Source organism: Aspergillus niger (genome assembly GCF_000002855.4).
Source record: "Aspergillus niger supercontig An02".
Taxonomy (NCBI): domain Eukaryota; kingdom Fungi; phylum Ascomycota; class Eurotiomycetes; order Eurotiales; family Aspergillaceae; genus Aspergillus; species Aspergillus niger.
This window is the reverse complement of record NT_166519.1, coordinates 901,042-925,187: the sequence shown is the minus strand read 5'-3', so window position 1 is coordinate 925,187 and position 24,146 is coordinate 901,042. Positions and strand designations below refer to the sequence as shown.

General features: G+C 50.7%; 7 protein-coding genes across 7 annotated transcripts; all 7 read right to left on the bottom strand.

Annotated features, from left to right (window-relative positions):
• Window positions 1-117: 117 nt before the first annotated feature.
• Window positions 118-4,084, bottom strand: An02g03860 (uncharacterized protein; the record flags this gene model as incomplete). The annotated part of the gene is made up of 3 exons (XM_001399485.1): window positions 118-1,941; window positions 1,994-3,904; window positions 4,022-4,084. 3 exons carry the CDS (start codon window positions 4,082-4,084, stop codon window positions 118-120), a joined length of 3,798 nt encoding a protein of 1,265 aa, XP_001399522.1.
• Window positions 4,085-4,907: 823 nt separating this feature from the next.
• On the bottom strand, window positions 4,908-5,585 carry An02g03850 (uncharacterized protein; the record flags this gene model as incomplete). The annotated part of the gene is made up of 4 exons (XM_001399484.3): window positions 4,908-5,081; window positions 5,171-5,286; window positions 5,365-5,433; window positions 5,513-5,585. 4 exons carry the CDS (start codon window positions 5,583-5,585, stop codon window positions 4,908-4,910), a joined length of 432 nt encoding a protein of 143 aa, XP_001399521.3.
• Window positions 5,586-6,519: 934 nt separating this feature from the next.
• Window positions 6,520-7,388, bottom strand: An02g03840 (uncharacterized protein; the record flags this gene model as incomplete). Its single annotated transcript, XM_059746205.1, has 2 exons — window positions 6,520-7,198; window positions 7,276-7,388. 2 exons carry the CDS (start codon window positions 7,386-7,388, stop codon window positions 6,520-6,522), a joined length of 792 nt encoding a protein of 263 aa, XP_059606830.1.
• A 2,198-nt stretch (window positions 7,389-9,586) lies between these two features.
• Window positions 9,587-10,870, bottom strand: creA (catabolite repressor creA-Aspergillus niger; the record flags this gene model as incomplete). The annotated part of the gene is made up of 1 exon (XM_001399482.3): window positions 9,587-10,870. The coding sequence occupies one exon, from the start codon at window positions 10,868-10,870 to the stop codon at window positions 9,587-9,589; it is 1,284 nt and encodes a 427-aa protein (XP_001399519.1).
• Window positions 10,871-12,636: 1,766 nt separating this feature from the next.
• An02g03820 (hypothetical protein) lies at window positions 12,637-16,359 on the bottom strand (the record flags this gene model as incomplete). The annotated part of the gene is made up of 12 exons (XM_059746204.1): window positions 12,637-12,759; window positions 13,007-13,186; window positions 13,285-13,333; window positions 13,457-13,664; window positions 13,748-13,799; window positions 13,872-13,903; window positions 13,983-14,149; window positions 15,002-15,284; window positions 15,394-15,570; window positions 15,722-15,859; window positions 16,165-16,249; window positions 16,339-16,359. 12 exons carry the CDS (start codon window positions 16,357-16,359, stop codon window positions 12,637-12,639), a joined length of 1,515 nt encoding a protein of 504 aa, XP_059606829.1.
• A 59-nt stretch (window positions 16,360-16,418) lies between these two features.
• Window positions 16,419-20,027, bottom strand: An02g03810 (hypothetical protein; the record flags this gene model as incomplete). Its single annotated transcript, XM_059746203.1, has 14 exons — window positions 16,419-16,607; window positions 16,647-16,750; window positions 16,928-17,012; window positions 17,366-17,469; window positions 17,870-17,986; window positions 18,054-18,185; window positions 18,449-18,594; window positions 18,662-18,672; window positions 18,747-18,850; window positions 19,088-19,184; window positions 19,246-19,398; window positions 19,450-19,509; window positions 19,782-19,890; window positions 19,975-20,027. 14 exons carry the CDS (start codon window positions 20,025-20,027, stop codon window positions 16,419-16,421), a joined length of 1,464 nt encoding a protein of 487 aa, XP_059606828.1.
• A 2,002-nt stretch (window positions 20,028-22,029) lies between these two features.
• An02g03800 (hypothetical protein) lies at window positions 22,030-24,111 on the bottom strand (the record flags this gene model as incomplete). The annotated part of the gene is made up of 10 exons (XM_059746202.1): window positions 22,030-22,142; window positions 22,298-22,342; window positions 22,424-22,472; window positions 22,552-22,669; window positions 22,737-22,761; window positions 22,821-23,001; window positions 23,086-23,156; window positions 23,428-23,484; window positions 23,560-23,664; window positions 23,949-24,111. 10 exons carry the CDS (start codon window positions 24,109-24,111, stop codon window positions 22,030-22,032), a joined length of 927 nt encoding a protein of 308 aa, XP_059606827.1.
• Window positions 24,112-24,146: the final 35 nt, after the last annotated feature.

The window sequence follows — 24,146 nt, the reverse complement described above, 5'->3', positions numbered from 1 at the left end:
TTTTTGAGTTGGTATGTGTAAAAGGTATGACTGAACATGAACTTATTGATGATATATCAACTTAGTTCAGTTGTGGGGGGTATGTGGTTGGAGGGTAGGTGCTGTTAGTCGATAGGTTTATCTCCGGTTGCCACCACGGAAACCGCCGCCACGGCTGCCACCACGACCGGGGCGACCACGGACGGGCTTGCGCTTTTGAATGCGTCCGGCGCCGCTGGGACCGTGAGACTTGGGCATGCCTAGGCCACGACGGCCAGGACCGGGCCGGGAGGCGGGGCCAGAGGCGTTGTTGTCGTTGTCGTCGTCCACGTCCATATCATCACCGCCCTTCTTCTTCTGAGACTGGGCCATCTTGAGCTTGCCACGTTGGCCACGACGAACAGCGTCGGGTCCGCTGACGGCTTGCACGTAGGCGTTGATACCGCTCTCTCCAGCGTTGTTGTCCAGGCCAGCGGACATGTCGACATCCTCGTCATCACCGCCAAGGATGAGACGGCCGTCGGAATCGACCTTCGCGTTGCGCTTCTTCCGAGAACCGGGGCCAGTGTTGAGGAAGCGGACACTGGGCTTGGTGGTGGAGATGTTGGCCAGAGCATCGGGGGCGAGAAGGTCGAGAGGGTTGTCTTCGGGGGACATTTCACGAATGTACTGCTCGCTCTGCTTGTTGGAGCGCTTGCCCTTGCGGCCCTTGAGCGCATGAGTGACGCCCTCCTCATCGACGTCAATCTCACTGGCATCGTCGTCAGAGTCGAGATCGGAGTCGTAGACAGCCTTGTCGAAGGCGTTGCTGAAGGACCGGCCGCTCTTCTCTTCTTGTCCGGCGGGCTCATCATTCTCCTCATCGTCCTCGCCGTCCTGTTCGGAGTTCTTCTTCTTCTTGCGTCTCTCGCGCAGCTTCCGGATGTTGACCACCAGCTTCCGGTCGGCCTCACCAACCAGCTCCTCCACAGGAGCGGCACCGAAGCGTCGGATAAGGCGATCGAGGATACCCTTCACCTTGCTGCGGAGACGACCCTTGTGCTCCTTGCTCCAGACCATCAGGTTGGGAACCAGGGAGTTGAGGCGCGCACGGAGTTCTTCATCGGGAAGAACCACCACGGCGACCTTGACGAAGCCGAGCACAGACCGGACAATCTCGCGGTTGTTGCTGGTAAGGAACAACTCCACGGTCTGGACCAAGTCGGAGCGGACGGTAGGTTGGAGTTGGGTGTGGAAATCGAAGAACAAACGAGACAAAGCTGTGACGGAGGCAGCAACCATGTGCGGCGAGCTACCAGCCAGACCGGCAGACACCATGGTGAAGAACTCTTCAATCGTGGCGGGAGCATCAGGGGCATCGTTGGGCATGTGTGGCACCAGGGAGTTGCGGATCTTGGTGCCGGCGGGGTTCTTCTCTTCGTCCGTAGTCCTCTTCGCCAAGTGGATGAGCAGGTCGAACGAGGCTGTCCGAGCCTTCTCATTGCTCTCCTTGCAGCCCAAGACAACTTCCGAGAGAACGGATGGGATAAAGTGCAGGTCGGAAGTCGGCAAGTAAGTGACGAGTTCGTAGATCGCCAACATACGGTCCCGACGAGCAGATGCGGGAGTCTTATCCGCCGTGCCCAGGACAAGCGCCTGAAGCTCCGAGCTGCGCTCGCGAAGCGCGGCGCTTCCAGTCTCCGTCTGGGCCAAACGGGGGATCAGCTTGTATGCCTTCTTGATCAGCTGCTGATCACCAGTCTGTCCGTTGAGAATAGCCGCGGCCATGGCAAACAGGTTTGCGAAGCTGGTGCGGGGCAAGTAAATGGACATAGCGATGACCAGGTCGATCAAAGTGTGCGACGTAGGCGGCATTTTGTCACCAGAACCAGTCTGCTGATTGCCCTGCTTGGCTGCTTCAGTCTCTGAAGCAACCGATGACTCCAACATCGAAGTGACACGTTCAAACGTCTCGTTCAGCTCCTGTAGAAATATTAGCAAGACTGAAAAGCGGAAACTGAGGATAAGAACCAACCTGCTCAGGGGCAATGCTCAGATAAGCATTGATACACTGGAGAATATAACCTCTGTAGTGCGGCAGAGTTTGGCTGTACACGTTGAACAGAACCGCCAACAAGTTGCTGGCGAAACCAGCAAGATGAGCAATGTTCTTTTGCGCAGCCTTCTTGGTGATTCTGCGCTGGAGGATCAGATCATCCTCGTCCGTCTCAACAGACAAGATGGCCTGGTTCGACTCCACCAGATTCTGCAAAGCTCTGCAAATATCAACGCGCAGGTCGGTCTGCTTGTAGAGGACGTTGGAGAGGAGCTCCGCAAAGCCCTGGTCGAAAGACTCGGTCAGATCTAAAGGAAGCTCACAGTAGCCTGGAAGGATAGCCCACGTCTGCTGAACGAGGGTTTCGAAGATCTTGACTTCAACGGCCTTCTCTCTGGCGCTGAATTCCATGACCTTCTGGTACAAGGCTTCACTGAGAGGGACGAACTCGGAACGGAAATGGGCAAGGTCGGTGTTGGTGACATTGTCGCGGAGAACCGGGAGGAGCCACACGCGACCGGGCTGGCCATTCTTCTGCTCAATGATATTCAAAGGCAGGATCTCCAGGACTGCAGCGGGGCCCATGGCCTCGATTGCGCTACCAAGAACGTTGTCCGCCTCTTTCTTTCCTTGGAAAGACTCGTTGCTGCGGAGCTCTCCAACCGTCTTGACAATATCATCCAAGAAAGGGCTAGAGCGCCACTTGAAGCTGTCGAACAAAGCCGCACACACGTTGAACACTTCCCGCCATGCTGCCTGGTACTTGACAGAAAGCAGATCCATAGCAGCCTTGGCAATCTTCTCGAGTGTCTTCTCATCGTAGACGGAGGGCTCAATGATAACGCTGTTGGGAATGCAGTTGGCCAAGAACGAGACCAAGCATTCAGATGCCGACACACGGATGTTGCTGGAGGGCGAGGCCAAGTAGCCGGAAACCATGTTGAACAGAGCGGGCAGCTTCTCAAACGTATCCTCGGGGCTGGTCTGAGCAGAGACGTCGTAACCACGGGACAGCACGGCAATCCACGGCGGCAGGAGCTGCGAATCGTTCTGGGCGGGCTTCAAGTCCGTGATCGCCTCCAAGAGCCGGGGCAGCTTCGAGGACGAAAACTCATTGGCCATGCTAGAAAAGATCACCTCGAAGACCTCGAAAGCACCCATTGTGATGAATTCGTTCGTGGACCGAGAAGCGTTCATCAAGAGCTCGCACAGCGGCTCGATCTTCTTGCTGGGCCAACCACCGGATGCGACCGCGAGCGTCTTCACCAGTTGCAGGGAGTGGATGACCAGGGGGTCGTGGGTGTCCCGGCCGTTGGGATCATGACGACCGCGCTTGGACTTGGCTGCAGCCGTGATGCTATCACTCAAGGTGCGCATAGCAGTCTCCGCACACATATCGGCAGCCGGGTGGTCGAGGGAAGGACTCGGAGGAGGCGACTTGAGCACCTTGACCAACGCGTCCTGGGCACGCTTCCGCACCTTCGGACGGTGATCAACGGCCAGACTCAGCAGACCAGCGATCGCACGGCGCGGGCCGATCTGTGTGTGAGGAAGGTTCCAGGCTGCAACATCCTGGGCGACCAGGAGGGACTCGAGACAGCCGATGGAGGGACGAAGAAGCGGGGCATCAACTTCTGGCAAGGAAAGGGCAGGGGCGAGACCGGTGAGAATCTGAGAGAACTTGGCGCGGAGAATTGAGGCAGGGACATAAGCGGTAGTGAGATCGAGGAGATAAACGACGGAGGTTGCCAAATCCTTGTTGACGATGCCTTGAGTAGCGGAGATCGACTGGGACAAAAGCGCAAGCAGCGCAGCAAAATAGGCGGTGGGAGAAAAGTCGGCCTTTTGATCGCGAAGAGTGTCTTCCACTGCAGACAGCACCACAGCCGTCTAATAAGGAGAGGAAAATCGTCAGTAAAACCAAGGTGATATAAGAAGGGATCTAGTGAGGCCTCGAATTGGTGTGGGCTGGGAGACTCCGCGGGATGAGGATTCAACGGGACTTACATGGTGCTGGTTCTGCAGCTTGGGAGACTTGATCTTCTCAAGCTTCTCCGCCAGGGTCGCCATGATGGGACGATCAACCGACGGGCAGTTGAGAAGTAGATCCAGAAACCTGGGACGGAGTTAGGGAGGAGGAAGAGGAGGGAAGAAGTGGTGGATGCGGAGATTTTTTTTGTGGTCCGGCTGGATCTTTTTGGGCGGATGAAAAAAAGGTACGGCGCTTTCTTGGCGGCGCTCTATCGATAAACCCCGATAACACCAAGCCAACAGTATACCCAAGTCTTCGTCTACATCAACTAGCTCAATACACTACAATTAACTGAATAGCTGTGAATGTAGTCAATGTCTCACTCAAGTGGTCCAGTTCGGAGAAGATGTAGCCTAGGAAAGTAAGGGAAATAATACTATGAAAATGCGTAATCAGACATGACAATCGTCAAGCGTAGCCTCCACCCGTACAATCACACACGCCTTGATCAGACTCTCTTTCTGCTGGAGACAAGCTGGGATCTACTCCAAAGCCGTCCACGAACCCGTTGTGTCGACCATCCAACCAGTCTTTGTTGTGCGCTCCCACTGGCCTTCCGGTGGAGCTTGTCGTCTTCCTCTCTCTTACTCACATACAGTCTTCTTCCTATCGCACACCTTCTCACAGCAGATCCTTCAACTCCGCCGCCACTATATTGAGTCACGACATCGCCTGACTCTGGCGAACGGTCCCGGAGGGCATTTCAGACGGACCAAGTGCCAACTGATACCTTGAGGCCGCATAGCCCAGCACACATCCACCAAGTGTCTTGTGTCGCGTCGCTTTAGAATTCCCTAGTTGGGACGCGACAGATCTAGCACGGATGTAGAAAAGGGAGAAAGACTGAAGCAGACATCGTGTCTAAAACAGTATCTCTCCGCTATGCTCCGGCTCAAAGCCCAGCGTCTGTAGCTTTCCATGGCGCTTCTTGTCGCCAACTTTTCGAGCCCCGTCTTCCTTCTTCTTCAGCTCAAACACTTCCTGGAACGACGCGCGCTGGATATGAGGGGGAATGTCATCTTCTTTGTCGAGATCCTGTAACCCGGAGAAGCAAGACACACCAATTAGCCAACTCCCCGCCCTAAACATGAATAGCGAAGAAGATGCATGGAAGGTTTGCGTACGATTTCACCCAGAAGCAAGACATTCTCACCCCGGACGAGAAATATACCTCGCGGGATATCGGCGTAGAGGTTGCCGGCATATAGACGTTCAATGGTATCCTGAAGGACAAGGTTTGCTGCAGCAGTCACATAGCAAGAGTCGCACAGTCAGATATATATCATCAACCGGTATTCATCTATCATGCGGCGCATACCGAACTGATCCCAGCTTCTCAAAACTCCGATCAACTTCCGCCCGTCTCGAAGGACTAGAACTAGCTTTTCTGGAAACCACTGTCAGGTTGCGCCCGTCTCCATTTGTGAGATAAGCCCATGGGGGCCAAGTGAACAGGTATAACGCACTATCTGTCAAATCCAACAGCTGAGCAGCGGTGGTGAACATCTGCGGCGGTAATTGCGGGGGACCTTGCGACATGGGTCCGAGCGTGTTGTTCTGCGGGGGAAAGCCCTGCGGCGCATTGCCATGGTGGGCACCGGCGGGGTTCTCATTCATTGGAAGGCGTTCCATATTTATGTCAGAGGCGGGCATAAAGCAGAAGGTCGGTGTATGTGGAAAGGCAGGTAGCCATTGCATTGCTGCTGCGGCCGGTTGAAGGAAGTCAGTGACGGGTTGGTGGGTGTTTGTTCTGTTTGTTTGCTGCTCGTCCAATCCGTCGATGGACAGACTAGACAAGTTGTTTCAATTGTGCGAATTATATTTTCCCTGTATTCGCTGAAAGATGTGGTATTAGGCGATTACTTAACTGGTAATTGATCTATAAGCTAGGGCAATGTGCATCACAGTTCTTCTTGTTGTACGCAATATCTATGGTGGAAAACCGGTGATGATGGCAGTATAGTGTCTCGGCTCGCGATAAGCCATTGATTCCGACTGACGATATTCGATGATTCTGCTCCGTTGAAATGAATATAGCCTCTGGGCAGGTCAGCGGAACGTTTATACCAGATCCCTATCTTCACCTGGTCCCGATCAGGCAAGATCGATCTAGTAGTCACAGCATCTTCCTGCCACTTCTGAGCAACATAGTACTACTAAGTATATAACCTCGCCTACTGTTTAACTTAGAGTACTACAGAGATCATGACACAGAATCTAGCTCATGGATATGTCTTGAAAATATAACTGTCAACTGCTATTGAAGACATTCGAACCCAACATTCCATCATAGTCCATATCATCCCTCATAATACCAGATTGTTTGCTTTTGATGTGATCGCTGATAATACACGACTCGATAAAACATATAAACGACATGCCAGAAGAGAACATGGCAATGAGCCTAGATGAGACAAAATGGACGATTGCATGTGCATGCAGGTGTAGAAGAAAACAAACTTATCGCAGCTAATTAAGCGACGCTAACCCCTCGACGCTGGTTACGCATCCTCTCCTCGCGTCGCCGACTATACGGGGCACAGTAGGGCTCATCGGAGGACCCGATGCTCGCACGAACTGGTTCCTGCGATTGATGGTACGCAGGGCTCGAAGGTGGCGGTGGGAGCTGCATCACTTTGAACTGATCTACGCTGATGATCCTCAGACCATACAGGTACTGCATCAATTCAAAGTCAGGCCGACTGCCGGCTAGAGTGTGCCCCTGCTGATAGTGGGCCACATCGACGTGGTCGAGCATTGCATCCCATGCTCTCGTTTCAGGGGTATCGGTAAACCGTTCCCCAGGACATAAGGGACAGCGCGCTGTCTTGGGAGGTTCGTGTGTGCGAAAGTGGCTGAAGACATGGAGTCTCCAGTCCTCGGCATTGTCGAACGTGATGTGACAGTCTAGGATATGGAACAAACAGATGTATGTATAGGGGGTGGTGCGATGGTCAGTGTGAGCCGGGACAATGAGGGCCCCGGTCCCATCATCCTCGAGAATCTCATGACCTGCGAGCCCGGACGCCCATCTTGTATCCAAGGATGCGCTTGACGAGGATGCAGGCGTCGAGGCAGTGTCGTTCGATAAAGAGGGGACAGCTGTTGACGGTGGCATTTTCGTTTCCCACAAGACGACACTTTCAGTCTGGCTCTATAAGACTAGAGCTTACTTTCCTCCTTCTTTCCTGTGGAGGGTCAAGAATCCAAATGCGCGCGCAGCTGAGACTGAACCAAGTTCCTGATCACCGCCGAGGCACGCCAGAAGCGCCCCGAGATGGGCAACAACGAAAAAGCGATCCCGTTCGAGAAAAGTGGTCGAGAAGAGCCTGTTTCCCACATGCTTAGTCTGTGTGCAGCTGAGGGAAGACACAGAGCCGGTCATGGCCGTGAAGCTTGTCACCATTCCCCTGCTTGAGAAGCGGGGGGGAGAAGATGAGGAACGGGAGCAAAGCAAGATTCCCCATGAGAAGAGAGGCCATTTCATTACCTTCTTTTATTATTTTTTTCTCCGATTTGATCAAAATAACCCATACATAGTCATTCAACGACGAAGCACCGGTGGATGAACCAGAGCATCACACAGCGACCAACCTTGCCAGGGAAGAGAAGGTGGAGGGCGGTTCAGCGACGGCCATGGTGGGTTTGAGGCTCCAGAGGGCACATGGCGGGGGAGGAAAATAAAAAGGGAAAAGTAGCGATGATGGACGAAGGATGGAGGAGAAAGCAGAGAGAGAACAAGGAGGGGAAAATCCCGGAAATGTCCGTCAACGATGATTAGTTGCTTGGGTCAGTAGTCAAATTCAACAAACCATAATCCACTACTAGTAGACTGCTAACTATGTATCAGCCAGCAAAGCCCATCCATCCAGCCCTGTCCGGGTTGTGGAGAGAAGAGGTGTGTCGAATACCATTCCGTGGATAAGACCAGCGACATGCCTCCACGACATCCACCACCCGCTTGCTTGGCTTGTTTGCTTTTTATTCTTTCCCTTCCCTCTGCTCTTCTCTTCTTCTCTGAAACTACCTACATTCCACTGACATATTTAGTAACATCTGCAACTGGGCAAACCGGACTGACTGACCACTCGAAACAGCTCACCACTTCCCCCAATCAGCACTGTCTGTCTATCTATCTATCAGTCTATGATCGGGGACCAGGGATGTGTCGATGGCATCATGTATATCTATCTCATTCTGACTGACGCAATCCCAGCAAGTTGTTAGTCCAGGCAGCCCCCCGCAAAACATCCCTGCATCGGACCACGCCGATAGCCAAAAGAAAGAAGAAATATCCTATCTATCATATTACTGGTATATACAGTAAAACCCCATACTATCATGCAAAAAAGGAAGGGAAAAAAATAAATTTATCAACCTCGACGTTTGAGGTAAACAAAGCCAAAAACACTAAGAACCAATTAACCGGAAGTTCGGCATGAGAAGTCAATCAAGTAAGTCCCCATGACTTGCGGATATCTATCTATCTATCTACCTAGGTACTCCCTGATCAGCCAAAAGTCTAAGTAGCTAAGGGATGAGAGATAACGTGAACCCGGCATTGCGAAAGAAAGAGGCTGGCTGCTGACCCTGCAGGTGAGGGATCATGCGCGACGACTCTTAAGTACTGACTGACGATCGGCGTCTATCTCGAGACACACACACACACGCACACACAGTGGGAGAGGAAGTGGGAGAGGGTCGGTGGGATCCAGTTTTTGATTCACATTACTCAGTACGTAAGTAAAGTACCCCGACTGCGTGCCGACTCCGACCCCGGGGGGGGAATGGTCTGGTCTCCGTCATTTTTAATTTATTTATCTACAGTAGTGCATCGGGGGGTGGACTCGTTCCATAGTAGGAGTACCATGTGATTTGAATCTGATTGGTTTCTGAATGGAATTTATTACATAGTAGTTCGTCCAAGATGGTAGTAGTTATGTTCCAATTTAAGGCTTTATTTGATTTATAGATGGTGATTCCTCTCATCCTGCTCGAGGTCTATGATCACATGTTTGAATGGAATGTCTTCTTAAGTGTGGAGGAAAGAAAAGAGTATATATGGAACCAGTGTGGTGTTTCTACACATGAATTTGATATAAAGGTCTGATGCCTCAGAAGAGAAGAGAGAGAAATAAGAAACAAGAGAGCTGATGAGCAATTTCGCTTGGTATAGGTTTAGGGAAGAGAAGGAGATGTTCCAGAGGAAGTCTGTGGGGAGAGTAAAAAAAAAAAGTATTTGGAGAGAAGAGCAAGGAGGATCAGAAGAGGGGACAAAAATAACAAATTCACAGGATATCCCGTCCATCTATCAGTAGAGACGCCTTGCAATAAAAAAAGAGTAAAAGGGAAAATAAATGTGAAAGATAAATCCAACAGAAGAGCTGAGGAAGAAAAACCACCCAATCACCCGACACCAATGATGCCCATGAACCATTGTAAATGCACAAGTCTATTCGGTCGTAGCGCGCATAAAAGAACTGCTGATTTTTTGAACCCAATTTTTACACAAACCAACGTGTGGCTGAAGAATGTTCGAACTAGAAGCGTTCTGCCAAGTCGCCACCGGCAACGGAATTCGCGGTGGACGAAGTGACCGACGAAAATCCACTACCGGGATTTAACATATCCTGAACGGCGACTTTTGGCACCTGAGGGACTGGCAGCTTGCGCTGTGTTCCGTCCGGTTTAGACATGATGTCCGAGATGCTGGGACCATGGTGACCCTGGGAAGGACTGTAGTAGTTGGGCCCTTCCGGTTGGGGTTCCATCGGAGCAAGAGCTGGTGTGTGGTGGAGCGACAAATGACGGATAGACGGCAAATGCAGATCGCTGGAGCCCAGGGGTCTCAACCGCGGTGAGTGAGCGGGAGTCGCCAAGGGAGTGTGATCGGGAGTGGGTGAGAGGGAGTCGTGGGAGAAGGTGGGAGAGGAAGGAGCAGTCGAGTTGGGAGAGTTGGGTCTTGAACGTTTCACACGGTGCGAATAACCGTCGTCGTCTTCATGTGAATGCGACCGGCTCATGTTGTGTGTGATCGCGTAAGCAGACAAGGAGGGCAGACGGCCACTTCCATGGTGGCGCGAGCTGAACAAATGGTGATTGCGTGGCCCTGCATGGAAGCTGAAGTGTTCGTCGCGTTCCACCTGCGACGCAGCAGTCGCCAGGAGGTTAATGTCCATGCCCGACGATGCCCGCTCGCCTTTGCGAGCATACGGGCCCAAGTTCGATCGCATGTGACTGGCGTAGTTGGAGAAGGAGTGAGGGGGAGAGATGTCGGGGGAGCCGACCTGCGACACAGGGGCCGACCGGGTCATTGGCTTGCTGGGAGGAGGCATCATAGCGCTGGCGGTGTTGGCCATGGCGTTGTCCTGCCCTGCAGCAGCTGCAGCGGCCGCAGCCAGATGCTGAGCCTTGTTGCTGCGCCTCGAGTTAGGGTTGTTGTGGATTCGCGAGTGGCGCGTAAGCTCGTCAGAACGACTGAAGCGCTTAGTGCAGCCGGGGAATTGACAGGCGTGCGGCTTTTCACCCGTGTGCGTGCGGATGTGTCTTGTCTGGTGCTCCAGACGGTGGAATGCGCGATCGCAGAGGGGGCACTTGTAGGGGCGGGGAAGATCCTGACGAACTTCTTCGGTCGCAGGCCGGGCACCCTTCATAAGCGGCGGAAGTAGGCTCACTGACGACGCCATGTTGGAGTTCGACTGTGTACTGGACGGAGTAGAAGGGGTCTTGGAGCTGTCCACAGGAGTGGAAGGGGTGGAATCAGTGGAATTGTTTTGAGGGTTCAGCAGATTTGAGAAATCTACTGAAGAGGCCGGTGGCGGCATGTGAAGCTTGTCCCAAGACCGACGAGGGTAAAAAGGTAGGACAGAGCCGGGTTTAAAAAGGACACGTTCGGAAGGGATGAGAAGCCGAGGCGATAGTGATGCACGTCGCGACCAGGGGTAGCTATATCGGCCAGTCGATCACCTCCCGCTAGCACCCCAGACCTAACCTTGGCAAGGAGAGATGATAGGAGGAAGACCGCAAGGGTAGTGAGGATCACAGGGCCCTGATGACGAACCAAGGCGAGGCGGTATTCAATTGTGAATTCAACCAAGGGCTGATAACGACGAATTCCCTTTCAATTATTGAAGGGATACGGAATGTGGTAGTTATGATAAGTGTTGGGTGAGCCGGAATCGGAAATGGACCCCGGGGTAATAAGTAGCGAGTCGGGCAAGGGTGATGTTGAGCAAATGGTCTCGAAAAGAGGGAGGGAGGAAGAAAACCTGGAGAAGATGATCTGGGGAGACGAAGATATAAGAAGAGAAGAAATCGGAAAGGGCGAAAAGATGAGGAATGGAGGGGAAGAAGAAGGAAACGGAATTCGGGGGAGGGGAGGGAAAAGAGGGCGAGTCGTAGAGGGGGTGGGTTATCGGAATCGGAGAGCAGAATGGGAACGCGAAGAAAAAAAAAAAAAAAAAAGAAAAAAAAAAGGAAAAAGAAAATTGAAAAAATCGAAAAAAAGATGGATAAAAAAAATTACGAAAAGGGAAATAAGAATAAAAAAAAAGGGATTTAAAAAAAAAATCGAAAAAAGAAAAGACTATGTACTTTGTGTGGGGATAAATATCGGGGGGGCAAAAAAAGCAGGAAAGGGAAAAAGAACGTGCTTGAACCAGATCGGCTGCTTTGCTTCTTGGGGCTTCAAACCGGTCAGTCAGCTTTCCCAGTCAGATGGAACCCAGTGCTTTGTAGTTATTTCATGCTCTTCTTATTCTTTTTATAATTTTCTTGACTTGATAGATGATTTTACAATCTTGGGTATCTACCGCTCTTACACACTCTCTCAGATCTTGTGTTCTCTGATGAATATGATCTCTTCAAAGTCCTTGAATTGCCAAATGGCAAACGGGTGTCTCCATCAGTTGCCTATCTCGGGGCTTCTTCCGTCTGGTTTTCGGGCCACGCACGGTGTGTTAAAAAAATTCCACTATTACTGACCGGGAAGAGAGGGTGTCAAAAAAGGTAAGGCGTGTTAAGAAAAAAAAAAGAATGTGGGGCGGACTAGAGTCGAGAGGGATTACGGAGTAGAAACTGGAACTGCAGAAGTGGCTGTGTGGTCTGGAGAAGTGCGTGCCCCGTATTGTTGGGTGTCGGTAAGGTAAAGCTGTAAGGCCCGGGAAGGGTCTCTGGGGTTGTGGTTATGTGTACGCACAGTATTGGGGTTGGTGGTGGTGGTAAGAATCCCTATCACGAACACGAACATCAGCAGCAGCAACCCGGTCCCAAACTTCGCACCGGCTATCGCGGATGATCTGGACAATCCTTCTCGATAGGCGACCGCGTAGATACCTTAGTTTCCCCATCGGGGTCGGTATGATGTTCACTCCGGTGGTGACCAAGCGCGGTTGATTACGCGATTTGTCTCGCCGGTCGGATAATGCGAGGCGAGAGGTAGACATTTTCCAAGATTCATCATTCCATGTGATAGCTACCCTACTTTAATGTGGTTGTTCATGCTCACTAGCTATCGGTCATTCGCACGGGAGGAATCCGAATCATCATGATCACCAGTGGGGGTGGGTGAAGTTATCTAGGTGGTAGGTAATTATGGTGTATTGATCTCGACCGAAAGCGTGATACGGTCAAGCGGAGGTGGAAGATCGATCCAATTCCTCTTCCTCCCTCTACTGTAGAAGGGGGGTGCGGCAGGCGCACACGAAAGGAATCCCTAGAATGATGCCATTTTGATGATTGTCAATGATGGAGGTATGAGGTGATGATGTGCCCGCGAATGCAAGACTTATTTCTGGTTGTGGTTTATAATTTGCTCGATTTATTCTTTCTACTTTTTTTTTTGATTTTTTATTTGAATTTTCGTAGTTTGTTTTTCTGGCCCTCATACGTGCGTATGTATTTTCCCCAACCTGTCTGGGGCATTACCGGGGAAAGATTTTGTTCGACAAGATCTTCAGGACCGCCCAGTCCAGACCAGCTGATCGACCATCATTCAGCATTGGTTGGGTACTGAGGGAAGTAGATAACCAGCAGGGGGAGACGAACTCACGTCGAATGAGAGCTCCGAAGTGACTTGAGGTGACGGGAGCGGTGATCATATACAGTGCAAAGCGAAGGACCTGGTAGGGCAGACCGTTGCGCTGAACCAAAAGTCATACGATGGGCGAGATCCAATACATCATCATCCCCATGGGACGAGTTATCTACTCCCATACTATTCCAACCTAATTTTGCATACCTCCGACTGTGTACCTAAATGAGGCTGCTGACGGTAACCACTGGATGGACTGGAGCACACGAAAAAGAGCCGGGATGACGTCCAACCTGTTGCGGGTGAGGGCAGACTGACCGTAGTCGGGGGAGTTTTCTCACTTTGTGGGGGAAGGACAGCATTGCATCAGCCTCATGACTCAGACGAATCATTGGCTCCGCCAACAACAACACTTCCCTCCAAAGGGGCGGCGAGGCGCAAGACGAGGCGAAACTCAGCTGGGCTTGTGCCCGGATAACAAACTGTACTTCCCCCAAAACACGACGATGACTGGACCGTGTCATCTCTGGATGGCATCCCTCCGCGGCTAGGCAAGGCTACGTGGGAATGGCCAGCTAAGAAGGTACCTGCCTAAGTATGTAGGTACCAGGTATGTATCAAGGACAACTCGGGAGGGATTACTGTTGGCACCACGATCGCATAATTATACCGGCTGTTAGACCCGTAGTCCCGAATGTATTTTCATTCCTATTTAACCGGCCCTGCTAGGACCCCCTCCGAAGCGCCCCTAAGAGTTATTCAGCATTAGTGTACTCCGTATAGGTAGTGTATACCGAGAAGAACTGATTCCCCTCAAACGCAACCCCTGGACTAGCGCTTAATTAGAATCTTCACCACCTCAGAGGACGCGCCGCCCTGCATCGTGTTTCATCAGTGTCAGGCACCCACGTCTTCGTCATGAGAGACAACATGGGGCCGCCAAATGAAAAAGGGGGTAAAGGTGAGACCGTAACTATGTGGGAGAGAACGAGGGCTCCGGTAAGCTCGGAAATTGAACTCCGCAATATCCCCAGGTCCACAACAATAGCTCTCTGTCTGCGCCCGGAATGTACTATTTCCTCCCCAGACAGATAGTCACCACCTCCGGTACTATCCACGCAGCTACTATCTACGTAGCATGGCTCTTCCAGGTTCAGATGGGGAAATCTCCATGCGGAGATTTTGCCACCGGCTGTGGAGTCTATACATATTAAATTAATCGACCGATGACATTGTGCGCTGAATTGCACGGTGCTATCTACCCGGGCAAAAAAAGGCCCAGGCGTCATGGGGATAAAGAAAGATACGGTCTCGGCAAGTCCAGCCAGCCAAGGGCTTCACGGACAGCCCTTTACGCGCTCACCATCGCTTCTAGGCCCAAAATAGGATTCCATACTCCGTAATTGGATAGTATCATATGCTCTCATATTTTGTTTTATTTCCTGATGAAATTTCATCATTTGGGGCTTTGCGACATCCTTATCTACGGTTACGCAAGGGTCGGGAGGGATAGATTGTATGTCACGGTGGTGAATGACAACATACATATCCGTTGCTAATGAATGAGTGAGCTCGAATTCGAGCAAGCTCACTAAAAGTGCTATGCGGAATATCCGAGTGGGAAATATTGTTTCAATGGAGAATCGAAGGAAGCGGGAAATATGCATCGAGCCGTCAGAACAGGCCGCTTAGTGGCAGATCAGATCACAGGCACTCACCTTCCCACCCCGCGGGGTCCGCGCCGACCGGGGACTAGTAGTAGTAGATTCAGCAAGATAGATAGATAGATAGATATCAGCTCGTTCCATTCTTGGAAATTGAATGTGTTAGTCTGCGGAGTCAAGTATGGGAATCAAGGTTCACAGCTGGGCATTGTCATCGGATAGGATGCAGCAGGGTCATGTATCCGGGCTGTGTGTAACACATGCCAGCTCCATGGGCTCCTCCAGCCCACATTGTTGTCACCCGCAAGAATCGAGGGTGATGCGATGCTGTTATCTCGAACCCTGACCAAGGGGGAGGAACCCGACGGATGAAACCCCCACCAGGGCGATATCGTGGTTTTGCTGCCAGCTCTGATAGGCTAGACTCGGCTGACGGCCCTTTTGCGATCAGCGGATATCGGATCGTGACCTTGAATGGTTCGTTTGTTTGGAGCCTGGAGAGTTTCCCCGGCACAGCGGGATCAGAGAGGAAGGCGTCGCGACCTGGCCGATCACTACTTAGAAATGAAAGGAGGGGAGAGTGACTAATGAGATTCTTCAGATAAGAAGAAAAACAAAAGTACTACCACTAGACTACTACTCCTATACACACAGGAAGATACACAAGTAGGTGCCGCCCGCTGCAGATACCATGGCAGAAGGTGGCATGGGACATGTTCTTCTCCGCCTAGAATTTGAGAGGGGATCCGGCCGTCACCCCCGCAGACACCAGAGTATCGACACCACACACAAACACACACACCATCTTCGAGCTCTTTTGGGTTGGCGTCTTTGATGAAGACAAAAAAGAAAAAGCCCCAGACTCGTTTCCTTATCTCTGCTGAATGATATTTGTGTATTGCACAAATTTTCATGTGGGGTGGGGACCTCCTGTCTGGTCAAACACAGAGACACACACACATACACATTTGGTGCCGGACCGATTGCCGGCACTTTGCCGGTCAGTGAATTAATCCCAAAGAAGGGGCGCCCAGCAATCACCCCACCATCTCCAGACTTGGGATGGTGGGACAAATGGGGAAAGAGAGGAATGAGGTTGGCACGCAGGTACCGCTGCCCTGTACGTAACCACCCCAACTAGCCGGAGCCACGTACGTTTCTCATCGCATTATTATTATTATGTTGATGATGATATTTATTATACTTTTTTCTATTATCATTTCTACTACTAATAATAATATCCCGGATAAGGAGGGGGAGAGGGTAACAACCTTTCATTTGTTCGGATACCACCCACCACACACTCACTGCCTGATCGTGATAGAAATGGAATCCCTCCTTGCCGTTTAATTGGGGGTTCGGATTATTGCCGCAAATCCTGGCCAGCCTGGCATGGCACCACCCTATTCACAACAAAGGGGACCTTTCACTTTCGTCCCGATGTGGCACTGTGGTGGCTGTACTGACCCTCTATCCCCGGTCCCTCCCCCAAGGCAGAATTTATCTGCCTGTCGTAATATATCATTGTCCTTACGAGCTGTCGCGGGCCACTAAGCAATTTGTTCGAGGGTTGGTAATGTTTAACAACCAACAACACCGGCCCTGATTTAACACCCATGTATGGCCGAGCATTGAGCCGTTGTGGTTAGTGATTTGTGCCAGGGAAAAAGGCTTCTTCTATCTCTCGGTCTTTCCAGTCTCCTCGCATCCGCTCTGCATGAAGCCCCAACGCACTATTGAATCAGACTGACGCTGATCATGGTGCGACAACCCTGACCCCAGAGATAGTCTAGAAGGGGGGATCCATTCTAGAGGACCCGGTAGAATCCCCGGGGCTCGGGGTATCAGCAGAACGAGCACATAAACCTGTTATCTCAGTGGCAAGCATTTTTGAGTTCCCTTTACCCCGTTCATCCATCCTTTGCAACTATTGTTCACTGTCTCCTCCGCTTTTTCAACTCCGAAAGACGGAAGATCTTCCCCGCGATCAACGCAGCCGGGGATCGACACTCAGATTTGGCCAGGCCTCTAACCGCAAAGGGACATCCCTGTCTCTAAGTCCGGTCACTGGCTCGGCTTCACGGCGCCATGATATGCTCTGAATTACTCTTTTAGGAGGGAGTACGACACGGATCTACCCTAGCCAAGCCTAACTGACCACTCGGTTGCAGATAACCCTCTCTGACCTCGTCCCGTCTGCAGTTTGTTGTCTTGATGAGAAATCTTGCGAGTCACGGGGTCACTACCACGGTAACTACCGGCGGCAACCGTCTCCGCAAACCCAAGAAATAGGAGTAGAAAAATAAGTCAATGAGTGTGAAAAAGAAGGCAGGGATTATTGAACCGAAAAAAACGACCCCCACTGTCCCGTCAAGTTCAAAGAGGATCATCGTAAGCGCCAATATCCTAGAAGCCGTTTATCCGCAAAGGATTGCGTTTCGCAGGAACTGTTCTCAGTTGCAGTTACTGCTTAATTGCTTAGAGGGGAATTGTGCTCCGTAACGACCCGCCAGTAGTTAACGAACCCCACTGTGAGATAATAATTTGCTTCATCTTTTACCAACCACAACTCACCCACCAACGATATAGCGCCTACCGATCTGGTGGGCGATTGTCTATCCCACTCGCCCAGCAGAAAATGGTCGGTGCATCCATTCTTTGGATTTGGGATCATCCTCTAGTCTGGTGCGGAGTACGGAGTATATCTCTGGCATAGCATGAATATCCGCTGCTACTAGCATCACGATCAACTTCCATCATTTTTTTTTACCGGATTTTACCCGTTTGGTTACATGGTGATCTTCAACATCATTTTTACTACTGTGAGACGAATTGTAGGGGCCTTGCATTGAGCCGAGTCCAGAACTCTGTCCAGGTGAGATCATCTTGTTGTACCTTTCTGAGGAGGCGGGGGTGAGGCCTCTCATTGATCAGGATGTTTTCCCTGCCGTTGCCTGACCTGTTGATTTGTGGGGTTATCATATGGTGTCAGACAACCGACCCACGTATGCACACCGGCTTCCCTTTTGTTGCACGAAAGAAATAAAAAAAAAACCATGAAAAGATTTATTTTTTGATTATCTGAACCCCTCATCACCTAATCTAGTTTGACAGAACATGAGAATTACCTCGACCTGTGATTGAAACATCGGGAGCATACCACGGGATACTAGGATTTCTGCACATTCGCCGAAATGCTACGCTTTGGGATCCCATTCCCTGCCCACTAGTCGCCGAGGGGCCGCCTGAAGAAAGGAAGCGCAGCAGTTACATGTGAGCGCATGGGCCGCAGAAAAAAGACAAATTCGAGACTTAGGCTGCGCAGCCTGTCAGTCTTAGTCTGCCTTGTCGTGCGGATCGTAAGTGTTTCACGAGGAACACTTGTACTACCACCAAACACTGGGGGAGCCAACCAGAATGAAGCTCCAAGCTTAAGAGGCAGATCTTATTATCAATATCAATGATACATTGCATGCGTTGCCGCCTACTGATTACTATTTTTTTCTTCTTTCCTCCTCATGATCACACCCGTCACTCATCAGTTCATCAGTCACCTCAATCCTTTCTGGTTTCTTGACTCTGGTTCCCCGTCAATGGCCGGTTGGGCATCCGGTTGCATGCAATGTGGGAATTACACCGCTTGTATGAAAATTCGATTACGTCTCAATAAAAAGGCTCCATAAGGAGGAAGAGGTAATTCTACCAACCTATCCACTGGTCTCCGCAGGAAGGGGAAAATCCTCTCGGCCATTCATGTTGATGCGATGAACTAATATCCACGGCAACCAACCCCAAGTCATGACGTGTAGAGACAGGAATGTTAGCAATAATACTACTTACCATCCTGGATAGCCTGATTTCGTCAATCCCCCAAGTCGGGTAAGCCGCCAGGTAGATCTTTTGTCACCAAACTGATGTACCCGAGAGAGCCCTAAAGGACCAACCACACAGTGAGTTGCGCCCTGGGCGTTTTCAGGGCTCATGAGAGATAAGGCAACAAGTCACCCGAGCAAGAAGGTAAGGTATGCAGATGGTTGCAACTTCTTTTTTCAGATGACCATAGCTAGCCAAGAAGGATGTCCTAGGATACTGCTTCCTACCACTTACTACTGCTCGCTCACCACCACACACACAACTGAAGGCGACATCAGAATGCTTGGCGGCTATGTGCGGGGGTGGAGGGACTCTGGGGAATCTCCAGATTGACTATCGCTCATGGTCATTCGTTCAACCAGAAACCTAGCAATTTACGACCCCTCAGCCAATGAGAATCTCCCGTCAGCAAAAAAAGAAAACGATAATTAATTACTACTAGTAGCATGAAGGGTGGATGCTAATCAATCTACCAAGTGTGGTGTGCATGAGATGCTTATCAGGAAAACTGAGATGATCTAGTGTAACACGGAGCTGGGAAGGGGGTGGTGGGAGGAGGAGCTGCCTGCCCTAGCTAATAGCTATCCTGCTAGGTCCGGCGTTTCTCTTTCTCCTGGTGTATTGCAATTACCATACGACTGGCACTGATTGCGGTCGAGGTGCAAATCCCACGGCCTAACTGTGCTAACCACACGCACCCAAGGAAGGCGCGCGCCCTCCCCCCTCCCCACAAGGCGCCAAGTTCAGCGATCCGGGGATCCACAAGCTTCTGGAACGGGGGCATCTCAACCAATCATATCATAGGGGCCGTATCACGGTGATATCGCCGATTCACAGGCTTCACAGCCGCTGCCCCCAGGTTATGCGGGGCCGCGCTTCCGGAATCCGGACGCTTCTACTTTAGTAAAGACGGTACCGGCCATGTTACTGTATGGGGGGTTGTGTCCTGTAATGGGTGGTGTGGTTGGAAAGAAAAAAGTTGCTTCCTTGTTGTCATTGGTTCTCATGAAAGAATGTGAGTTTTTCTTATCTGACAGCATTCGCTTTGAACTTCTATTCCTACTCCTACATATACGACGTCTCTAATCCCATAAGCAGGGAAACAGGGACAGGGACTGATAGCGCGCGCGTAACCCAATCCCCAAGGTCCTTGATTCCTTACGTCACCATATTTTGCGGCCGCGTAGTAGTGCGGTCTTGACCGGGGTATAGCCAAGTGGCCAATATGTATGGAGTATAGATGAATGAATGAATGGGATTTACCCCGAAGTTATCCCTCCCCAGGGAACGAACCGCTATCCGCTAAACCCAACACTAACCTTATGTCGTTTCCCTTTTTCCCCCTTCTTCCCGATCACACCATCCAGCCCGTTTCTGCACGAATGCCTGTTCCCCCTCTCCCGTCTTCGACATGGATTCTACTACTCTTACTCCGCAGTAACTTTTCTTCAATCTATTTAATCAACCAATAATTGAGCAAGTTACTCTGTAGACCGTTGCAACCCGGGGGCCAGACAGACAGGCAGGCAGAAAAAGAGGGGAGAAAAGCCGGGGGATGTACGGAGTAATTTGTTTTTATTTCTCCTAACGGTCGCTTTGCGCGCGCGCGCCGTTAGCTATCTACTTACGGACGGCTCCTACGCTATGCTACTTATCTCGTGTTGTGATGACACGTCGCCTGTAAGCAAAGCGGGAATTGGGGAAGGTACGGCGAGCGCCGCCGCCGCCGCCGACGCCCTGGTGTGGCGCTTTCACTATTCTTTCTTTCAGCCCTTGAAATATAGTTTACCTAGTATACTACTATCTTAGTATAGTATACAGAAGTAGGAGATAAGCTGGCTGCTTACTTCCTTGCTTTGCTTGATTACACAGGATAAGGAGTGAGCATATGAGACCATCATCACTCGGTCGGGTAATTGTCAGTACTCCGTACCTGAATCTAAATCCTTCACTAAGTTAATAGTAGGATTATTATCTACCCCGTGTCTATAATTATAACCAGCAGTGCCCAGTGGCCAGTCCAAGCTCTAAGATAGTGTCTTCTATAGCTTCAATGATGATTTCCCTAAACCGGTAAAATATTAATGAGGATTGACCATTGCCAAGTGGTACGCTCCTCCCTTCCCTCAGGTCCTAGTTCACCTTAGTGAGGTACTAGTGTAGGTGGTGAAAAAGCTTGGGGCCGGAGGAAGGTAGCATGATGGTAGGCTTGAGATAAGGATTTCTTTTTCTTCGATTAGTTGGTTTTTGCACACTATGGGATGCAGGGTGGTGGTGGTGGTGCAATCGTAATCACCATGCCATTACTACATGATCCCTTCCCTTATTCTTGTCTATCAAGACCGTTGAATGTCTGAGGTATACAGAAGAGTACCACAGTAGGCAGACATACACACGGACCTAGTACTACGGAGTACATATTAATTAATATCAACTAGTTAGCTGCTTGCTTGCCCCTCTCTTCTCTTCCCCTCTCGAGCTATGACGACGATCTCGGGGGTGTGAGGAGAGGAGAAGAGAAGAGCAGAGGCTAGACTATGACCCCTTTCACATGATAACTAACTACAGTATGTATCGACATAGTCTAAGCCTGCAGGTTGCAGTTTTAGCTAGGTTACTTAACTTCACTTCTGCACGGCATATGTAGCTCACTCTGATGCTTTTTGTGTAGCTACTTAGCTGTATGTATCTATAGATGTAACAAAAGTGTAATTTTGTATTGTTGTTATTTTCCCCAGACCGCCACCACCTAATAACCTAATGAGATTAGTTAATACAGATGGGATGGGATAGCGGGGATAGATGCCTAGGATAGGAGGACAGCCAAGACAACACTTAAGACAATGAAAGGGGAATTGAATGATAACACTACGTATTCACCGATACTCTCACACTCCTTTGACCAGATAGTAGAATGGAACCATAATTTCTTTTCTTTTCAATACTAATAAGGGTGAGAAGAATACCAATGAGGAAAATTCCGAATCGGGAATGATGGGGTAGGAGGAGGAAAAAGTCACACCAGACGGAGACAGAGAGAGAGGACGGAGTCACGGAAGATGGCCGGGATTGCGTCATGAGAATGATTTGCAGCTAATCCAGGAGTCGAGACATGGGCCTGCCTTAGTGGCGGCGCACTGCCGCGTTTCTAGATGACAATCTCCCGCGTCTGGAGGACTGGATCAGGCTGTTGACTAACTACTAGTCTAGTAGCACACCATAACTGGACGAGGGTTGGTTGTTTGTGGGTTGTGGGCTACGGAGGGGAGGAGAGGACCGGAGATCCGGTGTATTAGATAATATCGGGTTCTAATCTGACTAGTTATGTTAGTTGATTCTGTTGGTTTGCTTGCTATCATCATATCGTACAGTTAGTTATGTAGGTGCAGCAGCAGCAGCAGCAGCTCAGCTCAGCTCATCTCAGCTCAGCCAGTCTAGTAGCTTTTGCCACGTCAGGGCAACTACCATATTCTTTCCGCTTCGCTTTGTTGGGGCGGGTGTGTACTGTCATTATTTCAGTCTCTCCCCCTGTTAGTGGTACTGGGTCCATTAGGGGCCTTTTTTTTTGTCTGCCTCTCTACTCCGTATACATGTGATGATTTGACTGGACTGGAGGAAAGGGAACCACTCGTGAAGAAATTTCTCGTAAAAAGAGAAAAAAAACCAACCAAGGCACCACTCACCGTCTTCAAATCCAGACAATTTACGAACAAGTTCCGGGACAGAACCTGCAAGAATGATACGGTGATCGGATGATTTCGGAAGAATTCCGGGCATTCTTCCCCTCTGGGGCCCGTCTTGCGACTAACGGGGCTGGCTGGATAGTTTATCAGGGCGGATTGCGGAGAAATTTCTTACCTAACTTGCCCCCTCCTCGCTCTCTCCAGATGGGCCGGAGCCACGGGCTGCCCCGAAAAGGGTACCTCGGTGAAGGTACCTTTGCGGTTAGGCGCTTTTTCCTGCCCTGCCATTCTTTCCCTTCTTTCCTCTTGTGACAAGACTGACGACCGACCTCTTCCTTCAAGGAGCTTGGTACTCCGTACCAAAGTAGATGCCTCCTACCTACCTAACTAACTAACCACACTAGATGAATTTTTTTCTTCCCTCTACGGGGTATCTCACCCCTCCTTCGCCTTTCCCAAGTTGACTGAAGCCCACCAACCACCCCTTCACTTTCCTTCCCCCCCTCTCCCCTCTAGTCTCTACCACTCCCTCTTCCCCCGGCTGAGGCAATTTTCCCATCCATCGGCATGTCCGTCCCGAGTCCTGGTCTTGCCGAGTCTATCCCGAATCCCGTGGTGGTCTGAGCCGTCCTGACTGGCGGCTTCCCTACTAGCCCTGATTTCTGGGGGTTGATTTCCGGTGGACGGAGTACAATACTCCCCCCCTCCTCCCTTAAGGGTCACATTAAACCGGTTACTGTTCCAGGCAATCATGTAACTATTCTGGAGCCGTGATGTGGCCAATTGACCGATAGCCCCATTGTTTTCCCTTTCCCCCTCCGTACGTCGGCATTTACTCCTTCCCGGTAGAATGTTTGCCCTGTCTATCAGTCTAATGCTTATCACGCGTTAAAGTTTTCAAGTATGGCTTCTAGTACAAAGTAGTTTTTTTCGGCCCCTGGCTAGTTACTCTGTATAGTCTGAGTTTCTCGCTTCTCGCAAAACTGGGGCTTCAGGGAATATAGCGGTGAGCAGAATTTTTCAGCCGGATGTCCCATCTTGACTCACAGGAAAGGGTTGCGAGAAAGAGATGTGTGCCCAACCCGGTTCCAGCCATTGGGGCTATCTTTTTTTCCTGTCCAGGGTTATACCGTCGTTATGTGCCATAATTGTGCGAGAGTGGATCCCTCTCCTCCCCCAAGTCACGACTGTCAGACCACCCCCCATCTACGGATACGGAGTAGTAGTACTATCGCTAGTAATCGGCTACTTTAGTCCTTAACCGCCGGATTCAGCTGTCACGTGGTTGGGGTCATGAGTTACTCCGGACGGAGGTGAAACCCTGACAGATACCCCAGGCACAGCCGTGTCAAATCCCGATGCCATCCCTGCTTGGGGTGATAAATGATATTCCGTCGAATCCGTTCAATTGATAGGCGGAATATTTCTATCCCCCTCTCCCAAGGGATTCCCCCATCCTATCATTGAGACTCGCTAACCCTCATTTTCACCCTCATTATTGATTAGTAGTACTAAGTAGTAGTAGTACTCCGTAGTAGCCTAGGTCAGGGTGCTTCATTTCGGCATATCCGGACACGTGCCGGGGTATTTTACCCTCGTTCGAGTACAGCTCACCAACCAACACATGCCAATTACTACTAGTAAATACTACCTTGTTGGTGCTCATAAGCGCTACGGGGAAAACTATGGTGTGAGAGGATAACAACAGCAACAACAACACGGGGCAGCAGGCACCCGTATTGCCATAAGCAGTAGGCATGATGCCATCCGATTGGGTGCTGGGATAATTGTCTCGAACGACCGAATCTGCCCATGGCGCAGCTCGATAGGCATGGAATTGTTCTAGTCC